This window comes from Phocoena sinus, chromosome 15 (assembly GCF_008692025.1).
Source record: "Phocoena sinus isolate mPhoSin1 chromosome 15, mPhoSin1.pri, whole genome shotgun sequence".
NCBI lineage: Eukaryota > Metazoa > Chordata > Mammalia > Artiodactyla > Phocoenidae > Phocoena > Phocoena sinus.
In genome coordinates, this window is record NC_045777.1 from 81,253,219 (window position 1) to 81,270,391 (window position 17,173).

Genomic DNA, 17,173 nt, shown 5'->3' on the forward strand with positions numbered 1-17,173 from the left:
TCCCCATATCCAAAAGATGGTCAATTAGTTAGGCTATAGTCCAAGCTGCTAGAACAAAGAGTCCCCAAAATTCAGTGGCTTAAGTGACAACCCCAGAATAGATCCCCCAGGACTGTGGGGCATCTCAGCCATCCTCAACCTGTGGCTTCCATCTCTGTGTCCAACGTGGCCCAGGCATTTCCCACTATTGTATCTGAATCCATCTCTTGGGAAGCGGGGTGGCATGGAAGCATGAGTTCTTTCCTGTTTAAGGACACCACTAACTTCTATTCAGAAGTTGGCCGGATGCAAGGAAGGCTGGGAAATGTAGTCTGTAGCCATATACCCAGTTAAAACATTGTTCATAAACAAAGAAGGGGGACTTCCCTGGTGGCACAGTGGTTAAGAATCTGCTGCCATTGCAGGGGACGTAGGTTCAGTCCCTGGTCTGGGAAGATCCCACATGCCGCGGAGCAACTAAGCCTGTGTGCTGCAACTACAGAGCCTGTGCTATAGAGCCTGCGATCCACAACTACTGAAGCCTACGCGCCTAGGGCCCGTGCTCCACAGTAAGAGAAGCCACTGCAATGAGAAGTCCGCGCACCTCAATGAAGAGTAGCCTCCGCTCGCCACAACTAGAGAAAGCCCGCGCGCAGCAACAAAGACCCAACGCAGCCAAAAATAACTAAAATAAATAAACTTATTTAGAAAAAAAAGAAAGGAGGGAGATGGCTATTGATGTAAGGCTAGCAGTCTACCTCATCAGTGAATACATCTTGTCAGTGCTACCTCTCCAATCTTACTTAAATCTATCCGTTCTACTGTACGCCAGCTGCTATTACCTCGGTTCTTGCCTATTTCCTGGCCTTTCAGGATAGTCCCTCTCTAATCAACCTACCAAATAGCTTCCAGGAGGTATCTTTCTAAAATGCAAGTTGGATCATATAACTTTGCTGTTCAAAACCATGCAGTAGTTCCCCACTGACTCCATGACAAGGGCCAAGCTTCTTTGCAAGACAGAGAGGCTGGGTCTTTTCCCCTCTATTAAGAATGCCTTCCACCCCCCATTCCAATTCTACTTCCTGTCAGCTGGGAAATTTTTCATTTTCTCAGTCTTAGTTTAAATATTGCTTCCCTAACTACGTCACTGTTTGTGCCCCACTGCAGTGCTGGCTCCGTGCCTATTGCAGTCTTTACTGGACTTTCTTTCTGGGCACTTGCCACCTGCACTAGGGGCTCCCTGGGAAGCCAGGGCACTTGGCTTGTCTGGAAGAGGTCTCGGTGAGAGCTCACCAAGCAATGAATAGACACAAACAAGATGCCAAATCCTATCCAAGGTGTGGGGTCTGGGGGTCATGGTCCTACCACCTTCAATGTCATTACCAGGTGCTCAGGTTTGGCTAGCGTGAGACCCTCCAGATGACTTTATTGAGCTAATTGTTTAATCATCCATCTTCTAAAATAGACATTAAACTCAGTGAGAGTCACATCAAGTTATATGAGCCATTTTATTCCCAGTGCCTATCAGGCACCTGGAGAACATCTATGAAATGAATAGAAGTACGGCAACATTTTCCCCAGGACCAATACTCTTCACATGCCACAGTTCACATCTCAGCTGTCCCTTACCAGCTGAGTGAACTTGGGCCAGTCATTTACCTCTCCATGCTTCTGTTTCCCTTGCAAAATGGAGATGATGATCGGGTCATTATGAGGACTAAATTACTTAATATTTGTAAAGCATTTATACAGTGCCTGGCACATAGCAGATGCTTTGTGTTTGCTAAGTAAAAACAGGGTTCAGGCATAAACGAGTCAGTCTTTTTTTTTTTTTTTGTGGTACGCGGGCCTCTCACTGTTGTGGCCTCTCCCGTTGCGGAGCACAGACTCCGGACGCGCAGGCTCAGCGGCCATGGCTCACGGGCCCAGCCGCTCCGCCACGTGTGGGATCTTCCTGGACCGGGGCACGAAGCCGTGTCCCCTGCATCAGCAGTCAGACTCTCAACCACTGTGCCACCAGGGAAGCCTAACGAGTCAGTCTTTGACTATTTTTCTAGTTTCATCTTCCCCTGACGCTGGTCTCTGCCACCAGCTCATCTCCAACTCTCCTATTTCCACATATGGACCTTTGCTCACACTGTTCTCTGGGTGGAGGACCTTCCCCACCTTGTTCACTGGTGACCCCTATTTATCCTTCACAATTCAAACTTCACTTTTAGAAGCCTCCCTGGACTCTCAGAGACAGGTAGCCCCTCCCTCCTTTGGGCCTCCATTTCACCCCACTTTCATGCATGTCTGAGCTCCCCACTGCACCAAGACTCCTTGAGAGCGGGGATATATCTTATGTACCTTAGTATTCCCATACTTTGTACAATGCCTGGCACACCGTAGGCATAAAAGATGTTTGTTGAATCAATGAATGGATGAATGAAATATATTAATAAACTTTACCTTAACCACTTCCATCATGCAATAGCATATCATGTCAGATCCTATGACAAATGGAAATTGGCCACAGTTGTCTGGGCGGTAAATCAAGTCTAGTCGGTAGTTCGCTGACTTTAGCTTTTCTACCAACCATGAGAGGAAAAATCATTTTACCAGATAGACTACAGATTTCTATGAATAAATGGATAATAATTTTAAAGCCTCAAAAATGCCCTAGGGATTTTCTTAAGACCCGGTGTTTGCTGAATAGCCCTGTGTGCCCAGCTCTTAGCCAGGAACTTGATTCTTGAGTCCTCACCACCACCTGTCCTACGAATGGGGACAGTGAAGCTTGCAGAGGGACATAGAGGTGTTATGAAACAAGGTCATCTGTCAACTGGCTGATGAGAGATGTGAGTTCTAGTCCTGGCTCTGCCCCAGTGGGCTGTGTGACCCAAGACAGGGCCCTGCCTCTATCTGGGGAAATCCCTATAAAATCTAGGAGTTGTATCCAGGATCAGTAAGGTTTCCCCTGACTGGGGTAGTTTCTGAATCTGAGATCCTGACTGGGATGGGGGAGGGGATAGTGGGAACTGACAAGGTGAATTTACAAGGGAAGTGAAGCAACATTACTCAATGTCAACAAAAAGGAGAGGTGCAGACCATGAATAGAATCATTTTCCCCTCCAGTGTTCTCCTTTAATTCTCACCTCAGCATTTTGAAAGATGAAGAAATGAGGCGCTGAGAGGTTAAGGGGCTGTTCCAATTCATCCAGGCCTCAATTTATAGAGGACAACGGCTGACCTAGGCTCACGCTGGGATATTTCTGTTTCCCAACTCCTGAATCAGCTCACCCCTCCCACTGAAGCCTCCAGTCTGGGGAGCCAGGCCTGGGCTCAGAACCACCCCTGGGCATGTGAAATGCCACTGTCGCCAGTGGGTAACGGATGAGCCAGCTCAAACTATCTGTCCTTTGGCTAAGGAAGGGTGGAGTCCCTTACAGAATGAGTATCTGATGAGCTGAGAACCTTCAGGGGCATTCGGCCGGCCATCACACAGAACACTCTTCCAATGCTATCTCTGGTCTTATTGCCCCCCACCCCTAAACAAGTAGGTGGGAGTGCCCCCAACACATGCACATATGCATATGCACACGAATGCTGACACACTCACATACATACAGGCACATATGCTCACATAAGAGTCTCTCAGCTGAGCCAGGCTGTCAGAGCCACTCCTTCACCTTCTCTTTCAAAACTGCTGTGGAGATGGCCTCATGCCAGGAGCCAAGAAGGACCTAGGAGCCTATGAGGGGAAAATCTACTTGCTTGATAAATAACTCCTGAGAACAGATGAAAAGAGAGGGAGAGGGAAAGGAAACTAAAGCTGGTTTAGCTGAGCGCCATGTGTGAACGTGTGTACATGTGCATAAACGTGTGTATGTATAAGGCCCAGGCACCAGAGGACCAGCGAGGAAAAGAGGGACCATCAGAAAGACAAGGGTGGCAAGAAACAGGGAGAAAATGGAGACAACCCCTTCCCGTACCTCTCCCTCTCCTTCCCTACCCTCCCTCTCCCAGTGATTTCATTCAGTCCTGGGTATGGCAGAACCTTGCTCAGGAGCCTGAGAATGGACGCGTCTCGGAGACGATGGCGCCCTTTTCTAGACCCCATTTTAAAAAGTAAGGGAGCAGAGGCCCCCCGTCAGTCACCCTACAGACTCCGAATGGACAAGGTCTCCATCTCTTGCGTACTCCTGCTCTCTGCCAGCCTATCCCTTAGGGCCGGCCTCGAGGTCCTTGCTAACCCCCTCCCCGGCGCCTAAGGTTGAGGTGTCTGCCCCTTTAAAGCAGCGGCCCCCTGCCGGGTTATTGTCTGGCTTCTCAGCCTATCGGCGGCGCCGTTGGGGGCGGGGAACCTGGCCTCCCGATTGGCCGCCCCGCGCCCCGCCCCGCCCGGGGTCCCGGGAGCTGTCCGGCAGCCTCGGTGCTGATCCCGCCGCTGCCCACGGGCCGCGAGCAGCGCTGAGAGGGCACTATGAGCGGGGGCGTCTACGGCGGAGGTGAGCGAGCCTCGGGCTTCGGGCTCTCCAGCCTGGCGCGGCCTCGCCCGAATCCCAGCGCCCCGAACCCGCGAGACCCAAGCTCTGGGCACCCTGGGGCCTGGCACCTCGGCGCTCGAGCAGGTCTAGCCCCTGGTTTGTGTCCTGCGCCACTCCCACCTTCGACCCCCGCCCCCGGACGTTCGCGCGCACCGGGCCCAACCTCTCTACCATTCAACCCACCACCGCCCGGCCCCTAGCCCAGCAAGGAGAGTGGCCTGAAAACGGCCACTGAGCAGAAAGGGACTTTGGGGTCTTGACCCCCACTCCCAGGACCCTAAACTGTTGGCCGAGCTCCCACCCGCACCGTCCGGCGTTGAAGGTGGCTCTGCCCTGACCTCCTTTCGGAACAATCCAAGAGGAGAGAGTTTGGGAGAGATCCCCTCACAAGTCTGTCTCCCCGCACAGATGAGGTGGGGGCGCTGGTCTTTGACATTGGCTCCTTCTCAGTCCGCGCTGGGTACGCTGGGGAGGACTGCCCCAAGGTGAGCCTTCCAGCCCCCTCCCCCAAACCTAGGGCTCCCCTCCAGGCTTCCCAGTGATCCAGGGCTCTCGGAGCCCAGAGAGAAGCTTTGCTGAGTGGGAATGAGGGAGTAAACCCAGGGGTGGGCTGAGGGCCCTGCCATGGGCCTGGAACCGGGCAAGAGATTGATTTCTCTCCGCCCATGCCCCACCTCCAGGCTGACTTTCCCACCACAGTGGGGCTGCTGGCCGCGGAGGAGGGGGGCGGGCTGGAGTTGGAGGGGGAGAAGGAGAAGAAAGGGAAGATCTTTCACATCGACACCAATGCCCTCCACGTGCCTCGGGATGGAGCGGAGGTCATGTCACCCCTCAAGAATGGCATGAGTACGGGGCCCCCACCCACTGCCTCCTGACACAGACTCAGAGCCCACACCCAACAACCTGGGGCACAGCACCCCACATCCACAGAGTCTTCCTTGCAGCGGCCCAAGTCCCGGGGATGCCCTCACTTCTTCCCACAGCTGCCTGGTTCCTAACCAGGGGCCACCAGATTCCTGGGAAGGGGGGACTTCTGCTGGAGCTTGTCTTATTTCCCCTCCCCCGGATTTTCCTTCCCTCCTTCCTTTCCTTCCTGTCCCTGGACTCCTGCCTGCCCACCCTCATCTCTCCACTGGTCTCCTGGCCCCAGTCGAGGACTGGGAGTGCTTCCGTGCGATCCTGGATCACACCTACAGCAAACACGTCAAGTCTGAGCCAAATCTACACCCAGTGCTCATGTCCGAGGCCCCGGTAAGTGCCTCATCCAGCTGCTAGTCAAGCCCTGGGGCCCACCATTCACCTCTCTCCTCAAGCCATCACTCACTCCACTTCGCTTCTCAAACTTTCCTTCCAACTCCATCATCTTCAACCACTTTCCTTCCTCCCTGGTTTAGTCTCCACGCCTCCCTCTCTCCTCCAGCTCTATCCACTTGCCCTTCCCGCAGTCAACCTTATACACTGCCCCACCACCCCAAGTCCTTTTATGACCTTTTAACTTACATTCTTTGTCAATATTATATATACATGTAAAGAATCAATTTGTTTTATAAAGTATGTTAAGAAAAAAAATGCCATTCATAGCCTCCTCCTTCTATTGCCCCTTTTCCAGAGGCAATTGCTCTTCTCTCTTTTAGCTTTTTTTTTGCTATTACCTTTTTAAAAAATATTTATTTATTATTATTTCTTAATGAATTTATTTATTTTTGGCTGCGTTGGGTCTTTGTTGCTGCGTGCAGGCTTTCTCTAGTTGCAGTGAGTGAGGGCTATTCTCTGTTGCAGTGCGCAGGCTTCTTGCGGTGGCTTCTCTTGTTGCGGAGCATAGGCTCTAGGTGCGTGGGCTCAGTAGTTGTGGCTCACGGGCTCTAGAGTGCAGGCTCAGTAGTTGCGGCACACAGGTTTAGTTGCTCCACGGCATGTGGGATCTTCCCGGACCAGGGCTCGAACCTGTGTCCCCTGCATTGGCAGGTGGATTCTTAACCACTGCGCCATCAGGGAAGCCCCTGTTTATTTATTTATTTATTTTTTGGGCTGCGTTGGATCTTAGTTGCGGCTTGCTGGATCTTTCATTGCGGCACGGGCTCATCGCTGTGGCCCACAGGTTCTCTCTAGTTGTGGTGTGCGTATTTTCTCTCTCTCGTTGTGGCATGCAGGCTCCAGGGCGCATGGGCTCTCTAGTTGAGGCGCGTGGGCTTGTTTGCCCTGCAGCATGTGGGATCTTAGTTCCAAGACCAGGGATCGAACCCATGTGCCCTGCATTGTAAGGCAGATTCTTTACCACTGGACCACCAGGAAGTCCCGCCATTACCTTTTATATCTCTATATATCACACTTAAATCGCTGATTGTGAATTTTTTAGCTTTAAACATAATCTGTGGATTTCCCACTATAGAAAATGAGCACTTGGCTCTCTTTCCTCCCCAGCCCACACCACACACATTTCTTATTTCTTACCTAAAGTACAGTTGTAGTTTAGGGTTTTGGGTTTTTTTAAGATCAATATTCAGTATTTACACTCTTATTATTATGTATGCTAATCAGGCCTGAACCAGGCAATAAACTGTGGTTTATTTTCCTTTCCTGTGCAACTTTTTGTTTTCTCTAGCACTGAAAATTGTCTTGGTTCTGTTTTCCTTAGTTTTTCTATCTACTTAATAATGTGGCCCTAAATTATTCATCAGTTATCTATATCTTTTCTCAAGACATTAATTCCTTAAGGTGTTCTATCAATTTCATCTTCAAGAAACCTCCTCAGGAGCCCACTGACCTGCTCTACTTTGGACTAGTTACCTTCTACGCAGAAGATGTAGCTATCATCCTGACATCTCCCTTCACCATCATCTTAAGGAAACACTTTGCCCCTCTCCTGTATTAGAAGTCCTGTTTCCTGTATCACATGACTCCTTTTCTTTATTTTCTTCTTTGTTTTCATGGGGCACATCTTCCACTAACTGCCATAGAAAGGTCATAAGAAGTAACATTTTTGAGACCTTGCATGTCTAACCTTGGATTGATAGTTTAGCTAGGTATAACGCTCCAGGTTGGAAATCATTTTTCTTTGGAATCTTGAAGGCACTTCTCCAATATCTTCTAGCATCTACTGTTACTATCAAGAAGGCCAAAAACATTTATTTCCTGATCCTTTGGTGTAACTTATTTTTCTTTCTTAGAGTTTATAAAATTTTCACTTTGTCCTCAGTGTTTTACTATTTCACAATATTATATGGGTTTATTTTTGTCCGTGGCTCTGGACACCCAATATGTCACTTTATTTTGGAAACCTATGTCTTTCAACTCAGTGAAAGAATTTTAATTACTTATTTGATGATTTATTTCTTTCAATTTTCTCTATTCTCTCTTTTGAGAAATCCTATTATTTGGATTTTGTACCTCCTGAACTGGTCTCCTAATGTTCTCTTCTTTTCTGTTATGTTTTCCATCTCTTTATCTTTTTCCTCTTATTTCCAAGATATTCCCTCAATTTGTTTTTCACCTCTTCTATTGAGTTTTTTGGTTTTTTTGGTTGTTTTTGTATTTTTACTGTACACAGGCCTCTCACTGTTGTGGCCTCTCCCGTTGCGGAGCACAGGCTCTGGACGTGCAGGCTCAGCGGCCATGGCTCACGGGCCTAGCCGCTCCATGGCATGTGGGATCTTCCCAGACTGGGACACGAACCCGCGTCCCCTGCATCGTCAGGCAGACTCTTAACCACTGAGCCACCAGGGAAGCCCCTATTGAGTTTTTAACTCATTCCTGCTCCTGCATTTTTATTTCCCAGGAGGTCTTTATTATTCCATGAATGTTACTCTTTAGACCATCCTATTCTTATTTCATGGGTGCAATATTATTTGTTATCTCATAGGGATATTATTAGTTTTGTCTTTGGAAGTTTTCGTCTCCTTGTATACTTATTGTTCTTCCAAGTTGCTTTTTTTCCCTGCCCTTTCTTGGGAGTCTTTATCTCATTTCCTAGGTTTTTCTCAGATTTCCACAAATCCTTGGCTGTCTGCATATGTTTAGGAATGGGGGACTAAAAAGCTGATTGGGCAGGGTGACTTGCTGACTGCAATCTTTGTTATAGGATGGTCTGACTGGGATGTTGCATCTTTAGATCTTTGATGTAACTCACAGGGAAGACTTCCAACCTGAAGACTGGACTGCCCAACCCCTTTCTGGAAGCCAAGTGAGCAAATAGGGCTGATGTTATCAGCATTCAATATGCATGGCATCACTTAATTCCCCTCTTTTAAGTATAGTGTCCTCACTCCCAACAGTGACAAGGGTCCCACCAGTTCAGAGACCCTCAGTTTTACTCTCTCCAGAGAATAAATTTCCACTCTTCTGCTGAGGTTGGAGTGGGCAATAGCCTAGTGCCATGGAATTAGGATGAGAGTTTAGGGATCTGTTACTTGAATAGCTTTAAACAATCTTATTTTATTTCCCCTTTCCTTCCACTTTCAGAGCTACCTGAAACTACCAATTCCCAATCCCTGTGAGGATTCTGCCATTTAGCACAGGCTGTTGTTGGCTTTTTCCACTACCAGTTTAGGAGTCAGCATTCTTGAATCTGTTAAGTCAGTTACTGCTCACCTAACTGATTTCCAACCTTCAAAAATTTGTTGCTGTTTTCTCATTTCTTGTTCTTCTTAAGCTTTAAGGGTTTATGCCTCTCTGTCTCTCTCTCAGGTAAAATTCGCATGACATAAAATTAATCTTTTTTAAGTTAAAAACTCAGTGGCATTTAATACATTCACAATGTTCTGCAACCATCACCTCTATCTAGTTTCAAGACATTTTCATCGGCTTCCCTGGTGGCGCAGTGGTTGAGAGTCCGCCTGCCGATGCAGGGGACACGGGTTCGTGCCCCGGTCTGGGAAGATCCCACATGCCGCGGAGCGGCTGGGCCCGTGAGCCATGGCCGCTGAGCCTGTGCGTCCGGAGCTTGTGCTCCACAACGGGAGAGGCCATAACAGTGAGAGGCCCCCGTACCGAAAAAACAAAAACAAAAACACATTTTCATCACTCCCAAAGAAAACCCATTTTCATTTAGCAGTTTCTCTCCACTCCCCCTGCCCCCAGCCCTTGGCAACCATCAGTTGGTTTTCTGTCTCTATGGATATATCTATTCTGGATCATTCATATAAATGGAATCATACAGTATGTGACTTTTTATGTCTGTATTAATGTTTTCGAGGTTCATTTATGTTGTAGCTGACTGAGTGATATTCCATTGTATGGATATACCACAATTTGTTTTGCTGTTCATCTGCTGATGGACATTTGAGTTATTTCCACCTTGGCTGTCGTGAATAGAGCTGCTGTGGGCAGCTGTGTACAAGGATTTGTTTGAGTACGTGTTTGCAATTCCATTGGGTATATAACTAGGAGTGAAATCGCTGGGGCATGTGATAATTCTATGTTAATTTTTTGAGGAACTGCCAATCATTTTCTACAGCTGAGCCATGTAACCTCCCCAACAGCAATGGACAAGGGTTCTGATTTCTCCACATCCTTTCCAACACTTGTTATTTTCTGTTTTTTCGTTTTGTCTTGTTTTTAAATTATTATCACCACCCTAGTGGGTGTGAAGTGGAATCTCATTGTGCTTTTGATTTGCATTTCCCTAATGGGCAAAAATATTGAGCATCTTTTTTTTTTTTGTGGTACGTGGGCCTCACTGCTGTGGCCTCTCCCGTTGCGGAGCACAGGCTCCAACGCGCAGGCTCAGCGGCCATGGCTCACGGGCCTAGCCGCTCCGCGGGTGGGATCTTCCCAGACCGGGGCACGAACCTGTGTCCCCTGCATCAGCAGGCAGACTCTCAACCACTTTGCCACCAGGGAAGCCCTGAGCATCTTTTTATGTGCCTGTTGGCTTTTGTGAGTTTGGGGGTTTTTTGTTGTTGTTTTTTAAATTAATTCCCCCTCTATTATAGTTTTGCTGGGATCTTGGGAGGGAATAAAAGTAGATGTTTGTATTCAATCCAACATTTTTACCCAGAAATCTTCTTCCTCAGCTTTCTTGCCTCTGAGATGATTAGAGTGAGGAAGAAGGATATACTGGCGGCTGGGGGTGGGGGGGCTGAAGTGCGTATTGCACAATCAAGAGTACTGGGCTACGAGTCAAGAGACTGTGACTCTAGACCCAGCTCCACCAAGAGCTTTCTGTGTGATCTGGGCCAGTTTCCCTCTCTAAGTTTTGTTTTCTTCAGTTGAGTTTGAATTGTGATCTTTAAAGTTCTTTATAGTTCACACATTCTAAAGATCTATGAGGGTCAGGGGACCTGACCTCTGTCCTCAGCGCAAGATACATGTTGGGGTGGCGGGTATGTACGTGGATCGGTGCCTTTCCCTTCCTGAATCTTCCCCTCTTGCACTTTCTCCTCAGTGGAACACACGGGCCAAGCGGGAGAAGCTGACGGAGCTGATGTTCGAGCAGTACAACATTCCTGCCTTCTTCTTGTGCAAGACAGCTGTGCTTACTGCGTATCCACTGGGTTAAGCTTCTCTGCCAGAGTGGAGGGTCAGGGTGGGGGATGTGGCGTTCTGAGCTGGAGGCTGGGCCTGATTCTATGGAGAGTAATATCCTGGATGGGCAGACAGCCCCCTGAGCCCCATTAGTGCAGAGGGCCCCTGGGGGCTAAGTGCCTTGGACCTTGGGGTGGCCAGCTCAGCGGCCCTTTCCCATTCCTTGGATCAGGCTGGGCATTGAGAGTAGGGACAAGTAGACAGCAGAGGCTGGGGCTGGAGGGAGGAGGGAAGGGTATATGACACTGAGGTGTTTGTTCCCTTCCCAAGCAGCCAATCAGCATTTATTTTATTTAAGGATCTGCCTTGCCTTGAACCCTATGCTAGGCAGTGGGGCGATATAGCCCCTAATTTCAGAGAGCCCATGGGACATAGAACTAAACCTAAAGAGAGGCTGGGAGCTCAAAAGGAAGAAATAGAGGAAGAGAGTGTGATTCGGACAAGAAAAAAGTGACAAGGGTCTCAGCTGCCTTTCTTTAGCAGATGGGTCACAAACTAGAAGGAGAGATTTGCAGACTGGGAATGGGCTGGATCCAGGAAAGAAGAGAGTGACTAGGCCAGACTCGGGTCCCAGCCCCCTCTTGCTGCTGTCTCTTTGACCTACCCATCCCACACCAGCTTTGCGAATGGACGCTCCACAGGTCTGGTGCTGGACAGTGGGGCCACCCACACCACGGCCATTCCAGTGCACGATGGCTACGTCCTGCAGCAAGGTGGGGCCTCGGCAGGGGTCGGGGGTGCCTTGAGGGACCAGGTCCTGACACCCCCTCCTTTCCAGGCATTGTCAAGTCACCCCTGGCAGGGGACTTCATCTCCATGCAGTGCCGAGAGCTCTTCCAGGAAATGGCAATTGACATCATCCCGCCTTACATGATCGCAGCCAAGGTGGAGCCTCTGGGATGTCCTGGGCACTGACCCTATGACTGTCGACCCACTGACCCATCAGATATCAGGGTGGGGAGCAGCCAGGCCCCAGAAGGACCCTCAGCCCTCAATTTGCAATGGAGGCATCAGAGATCTGGACAGGCTGAGGGATATGGCCGAGGTCCCACAGCCAACTGCTAGCAGGATGTGTATGTCAGGGCCAGTGTGGTGGGTACTGGTGTCCAGTAGACCCAGGTTCAAGGTCTGCTTCTGCCACAGAAGAGCTGTGTGACCTAGAACATGAGACTGAAGCTCCGAAGCCTCAGTTTCCTCCCCTGTAAAATGGAATAACAGCATGTAGGGCTGCCGCGAGTGCCTCGAGTGTTAAATGAGACACTGCATGCAAGCGATCCCCACGTGGAACATGGATCCGTAAAAGGCTGTTTCCTTAAGGTCTGGCCGCCTACTGGATTCCCCAGGACGCTCAGTGTTCTCTGACCAAAGCCTTTCAGATCAGCTGTACCCGCTGCACACATGGCATCTGTGGGGATGGGCTTTCCCCGTTCTCTCTCCTCTAACAGGGAAGGGGGAGAAACACCTTTTCTGGGCAACAGAGCAGAGAACCCAGTGCCCATTAGCTGCAGAGCGGGCAGGTGTGGTCAGGGTAGGCTGGGTCAGTGTGGGATGGGGTGGGGTGCTCACAGGCTGTGTCCCCACAGGAGCCCGTACGGGAGGGCGCCCCCCCAAACTGGAAGAAGAAGGAGAAGTTACCCCAGGTTTCCAAGTCCTGGCATAACTACATGTGCAATGTGAGGCGCTGGAGAAATCCCCCCAAACCCCCGCGCCCCCCACCTCCTAGTCCCCTGCCGTGAGCCGCCGGGAGGGACAGAGGCCCTGCAGGCGGAGTGGGGTGGGCCCTGAGATGGGAACCCAGCCCTCACCACCTCCCTGGGTTCTCAGGAGGTGATCCAGGACTTCCAGGCCTCCGTGCTGCAGGTCTCGGACTCTCCCTACGACGAGCAGTAAGTGCAGCTCATGGCTGGGGGGTGGGGGGTGGAAAGGGGGCAGGCCTGGAGCTCAGGGGGGACTGCTGGTGTTTTGCGAGCACCCCCAAGCAGAGTCTTGCTCCTTCCTGGGCAGGGTGGCTGCGCAGATGCCCACAGTGCACTACGAGATGCCCAATGGCTACAACACAGACTATGGTGCGGAGCGACTCCGCATCCCTGAGGGCCTGTTTGATCCCTCCAATGTCAAGGTGGGGCTGGGTGGAGGGCCCTGGATCCTGGGGTGTGGGAGAAGCTGGGAAGGATCACAGAGGTCTGGGAGAGGGGACAGAGGGCCCAAAGCCCAGTCACCTTTCTCTGCAGGGCCTTTCGGGGAACACCATGCTAGGTGTGGGCCACGTGGTGACCACCAGCATCGGCATGTGCGACATTGACATTCGCCCGGTGAGGCCCAAGCCTGAGTCTTGGCAGAGAGGCGCAGGAGAAGCTGGGGGGTGGGGAGGGGCCGTCCCGTGACTGCTCAATCCTCCTCCCTGCTCTCAGGGCCTGTACGGCAGTGTCATTGTCACTGGTGGGAACACGCTGCTCCAAGGCTTCACTGACAGGCTCAATCGAGAGCTTTCCCAGAAGACTCCACCGGTAGGAACCCACCCCTGGCCAGGGCCCTGGACTCCAGTCCTGGCTCAGCCCTTCAGGACCAAGTCCTTCCTCCTTCCCACACATCAAGCAAACGTTCTGGCCACCAGAGTGGCCCCTTCCTGCTGTGGCTTCCCAGTCTTCCCTACCCCCAGCCCTGTCCCTTCCCAGAAGCCAGGTGTCTGCTTCCCCCAGCCCCTCTTTCTCCCCAGAGCATGAGACTGAAGCTCATCGCCAGCAACAGCACCATGGAGCGCAAGTTCAGCCCCTGGATCGGGGGCTCCATCCTGGCCTCACTGGTGAGAGGGGAGGGGCCTGGCCTAGCACTGAATGTGGGGAAGGGCAGATCCAGACAGCCCCCATCGCCTTGCCTGCCTCCTCATTCATTCATTCAACAAACATTTATGAAAGGGCAGTCACTGCTCCCAGAAAGGTGGATCCTACATCAGGACACAAATCAGGGAGAGGAGGACAGGAAACCGGAGAGGTTGGCTGGGATGAGATTGTGGTGGCCCTGTGTGCCAGGGTGAGACCCTGAAGGTTTGGGGCAAGGTGATGTGATGGCCACAGGCACGTTTGGGAAGGTTATGTCAGACATGAGTCTTTGGGGATCAGGGTATGAGCCGGATGTGAGGGGACCTTGCCAGGAGGTTCTTCCTATTGTCCTGGAGTCATGGAATGGGTAGCAGTGGGGATGGGGTGGTGAGCAAGGGGCAAACAGAAGGAGGCTGGCAGGTTGGTTCTGGGGCGGTAGGTGGGGAGTTCAGTCTGGACCAGCTGCTGGGGTAGAGGCAAGACGCTGAGCGAGAGGTGAAGATGCAAACTGCATCTGGGGGTGCAGGTGTCAGCCACACAGAGTGGGACAGCAGGGCCATGACAGGACAAGGAGGATATCCACTAGAGTGGGTGCCCCCAAGGAGACAGAAACAATGGTCAGAGTGACAGGAGACTGAAGCCCTGAAGTTAGCTCAGGGCTGAGAGTGTGTCAGTCACACAGTTGTTGAGGGCCTCCCGTGCACCTGAAGTGGACGGACAGCCCGACCTAGTCCCCGCCTCTGTGCGTGGGAACAGCCTGGAAGCCGAGACGATTAAACAGGAGGTCATCACAAAGCGTGGGGTGTTCCTTCAAAGGAAGACTTGATTTTGTTCAGGGGTCATGAAGGGCCTCTAAGGGACACTCAAGCTGAGATGAAAGAGTGAGTAAGAACTTATGAGGGAAAGTGGGAGAGAGGGTGCTTGGCTCCTGGGGGGAGCTAGGCGAGGCCAAAGGCAGTGGGCAGATGCCGTGAGATCTGAGTTGAGTGACTCACTTGGGCTGCAGAGCAGAGAGTGGATTGGAGGGAGCTGCTGTGGTCTCCACTGTGACCTGCGTTTGACGGCGGAGCAGATATCGGGGTGGAATTGAAAGCTTATCAGAGGTCTGACTGACAGAATGTGGACACTGTTTGGATACGCGAGGTAAGAGGGAACCGGCACGAGGACGAGGCCCAGGATGCTAGATGCTGGCAGCGCTGTCCAAGAGGAATGTAATGTGAGCCACATAGGTCATTTAAAATGTTTTAGCAGCCGTAATTAAAAAGAGTCCAAAGAAACACGTGAAATTAAGTTTTAAGAATATATCCTATTTAATCCAATATATCCAAAGTATTATCATTTCAATATGTCATCAATATAAAAGTTAAGATGTTTTACACTCTTTTCCCTGGGTTTAGTCTTCGGTATCCAGTATGTATTCGACATGTGGCGCGTATCTCATTTCGGACTAGCCACATTTCAAGTGCTCAATAGCTCCATTTCAAATGTTCCATGTAGCGAATGGCCACTGGATTTGGACAGGGCAACTGTAGAAGGTGAGAATGACCAGAGAAGCAGGTTTGGGGCAGGTGTGGGCGAAGATAGTGAACACAGTTGTGGACATGTTGAGGGTGAGGTCCCGGGGGACACTGAGGAGGAGGTGTCCAAAGACAGCTGAGTACGGCAAGTCCCCTACTTACGAACCTTCGGGTTTCGAACTTTCAAAGATGCGAATGTTCGCATGTCCAATCACATAGTTCACGTGTCTGGCGAACATTGTCACACGCGTGCATCCTCCACAAGTGATTTGCTTTTGTGTACTTTACAGGACTGCACAGAGTACTGCAGTACAGTACTTGTAAAAAATAGAAGTGTTCATTTCATTGGCACTAGTGCAGAGCTTCTTAGAATATGCAACCTTAGCATAAGATATTTCTTTAAAAATTATATTTCAAGCCCATAAAATAATTTCACTCTGAAGAATTTTGAATAGGAATGTACATTAGATATTATAGATATTGGAATGATAGATAAAACTCAGATATCATCTTTTTAATCCAGTTACTTCACTGTGACCACATTTGTTAAAACTGCGTTCAGTATTATGTGTGGTCTTCATGATTTCTTTGGATCCCTAGTGTCTATATTTATTTCAGCAGACATTATATACTTGTGGGAAAAGTATTATAAACCTATTAAAGTACGGTGCTATATAGCCGATTGTGTTAGTTGGGTACCTAGGCCAACTTCGTTAGACTTAGAAACAAATTGGACTTAAGAACACGCTCTCAGAAGGAAACTCGTTGGTATGTAGGGGCCTTACTGTATTTGGGTCTGGAACTCAGCGCAGAGACCTGCACTGGAAACCAGAGATGGTGGGAAGGGTGGGGCCTTGGCACGTGAGCAGAAGGGAGGGGAATGACCTGGTCCAGGAAGGTGTGTTCTTCCTGGACACGCCAAGGGACAGAAGCAGGGACACACACACTAACTTTCAGGCAGAGGCAGGACAACCACAGAGAGGGTGCAGTCTGAAATGCCAGGGCTGGAGACCCTCAAGGCGCTTGTTTCAGCGGGAGGGTGGAGGTGGGGCGCCAAAGTGACGACATCCTAATATCCTGATGTTAGGTGGTGTCGGAATGGTGGGGAGGGAGGAGGAAAGATTTTTCTTGGGAAGGGGGGCGACTTGGCGTGTTTGGAAGGCCTGACGGAGTGATAGGGTATCTGGTGGAGAATGGATGTGGAGTGTTGGGGCGCCGGTTGGCTGGTCTGGGGCTGTAAGCTCCACCTCCCAGCTCGAGAACAGCCCTGGGCCCCGGGCAGACTGGTGCTCAATAAATACTTGTTGAATGAATGAATCGTGGATTGAACGATATGAAGCAGGTATTCGCCCTCTGAATACGAAGGAGAGGACAGGAAGATGGGGCAAGTTGGTGGCTGCGGGAGGGCTGTGGGCTTGAGGAGGAGGTTCAGAGGGGTCGAGCCTGCGCGGGAGGCGTGTGGGGAGGCGCTTCTCCCTCTCTCCAGAGCCTCCCCGACCGCCGATGTCGCCCCCCCGACCCAGGGCACTTTCCAGCAAATGTGGATCTCCAAGCAGGAATATGAGGAGGGCGGGAAGCAGTGTGTGGAGCGGAAGTGCCCCTGAGGGCGCCCGCTCCCCGTCCACAGGCCCGCCTGCAGCGGTGGGGGAGGGAACGCGAAAGCAAGGAGATGGTTTCCCCCACCTCTGCTCCGCCAGCGCAGATCGAAGCCCCCAACGCTCCCAGCGCCCGCTTTTCTTCCCTTCCCCACTCGTCCTCTTAGATTGTGATGTTTCTGGGTTGAAAGGAGTAAAAATGTTTTAAGAAA

The 17,173-nt window shown here is 50.7% G+C and overlaps 1 protein-coding gene across 2 annotated transcripts; it reads left to right on the forward strand.

The window, feature by feature from the left end:
• Positions 1-4,352: 4,352 nt before the first annotated feature.
• ACTL6B (actin like 6B) lies at positions 4,353-17,173 on the forward strand. 2 transcript variants are annotated; one of them, XR_004345884.1, is made up of 14 exons: positions 4,353-4,469; positions 4,917-4,993; positions 5,189-5,354; positions 5,659-5,759; positions 10,891-10,988; positions 11,649-11,743; positions 11,809-11,915; positions 12,614-12,703; positions 12,855-12,916; positions 13,035-13,149; positions 13,262-13,342; positions 13,442-13,537; positions 13,730-13,833; positions 16,890-16,984. XR_004345884.1 is itself a non-coding variant. In XM_032606165.1 (14 exons), exons 1-14 carry the CDS (start codon positions 4,445-4,447, stop codon positions 16,968-16,970), a joined length of 1,281 nt encoding a protein of 426 aa, XP_032462056.1. In that variant the 5' UTR covers positions 4,353-4,444; the 3' UTR covers positions 16,971-17,173. The 2 variants fall into 2 exon arrangements, 1 of the variants encoding a protein (XP_032462056.1); XM_032606165.1 differs by having other exon boundaries at positions 13,747-13,833; positions 16,890-17,173.

Excerpts from the sequence above, each read along its gene's own strand:
- ACTL6B (XM_032606165.1), top strand. The coding sequence starts at position 4,445 with ATGAGCGGGGGCGTCTACGGCGGAG. Across the intron at positions 5,355-5,658 it reads ACCCCTCAAGAATGGCATGA|TCGAGGACTGGGAGTGCTTC; the intron begins GTACGGGGCCCC and ends TCCTGGCCCCAG. Across the intron at positions 12,917-13,034 it reads GACTCTCCCTACGACGAGCA|GGTGGCTGCGCAGATGCCCA; the intron begins GTAAGTGCAGCT and ends CTTCCTGGGCAG.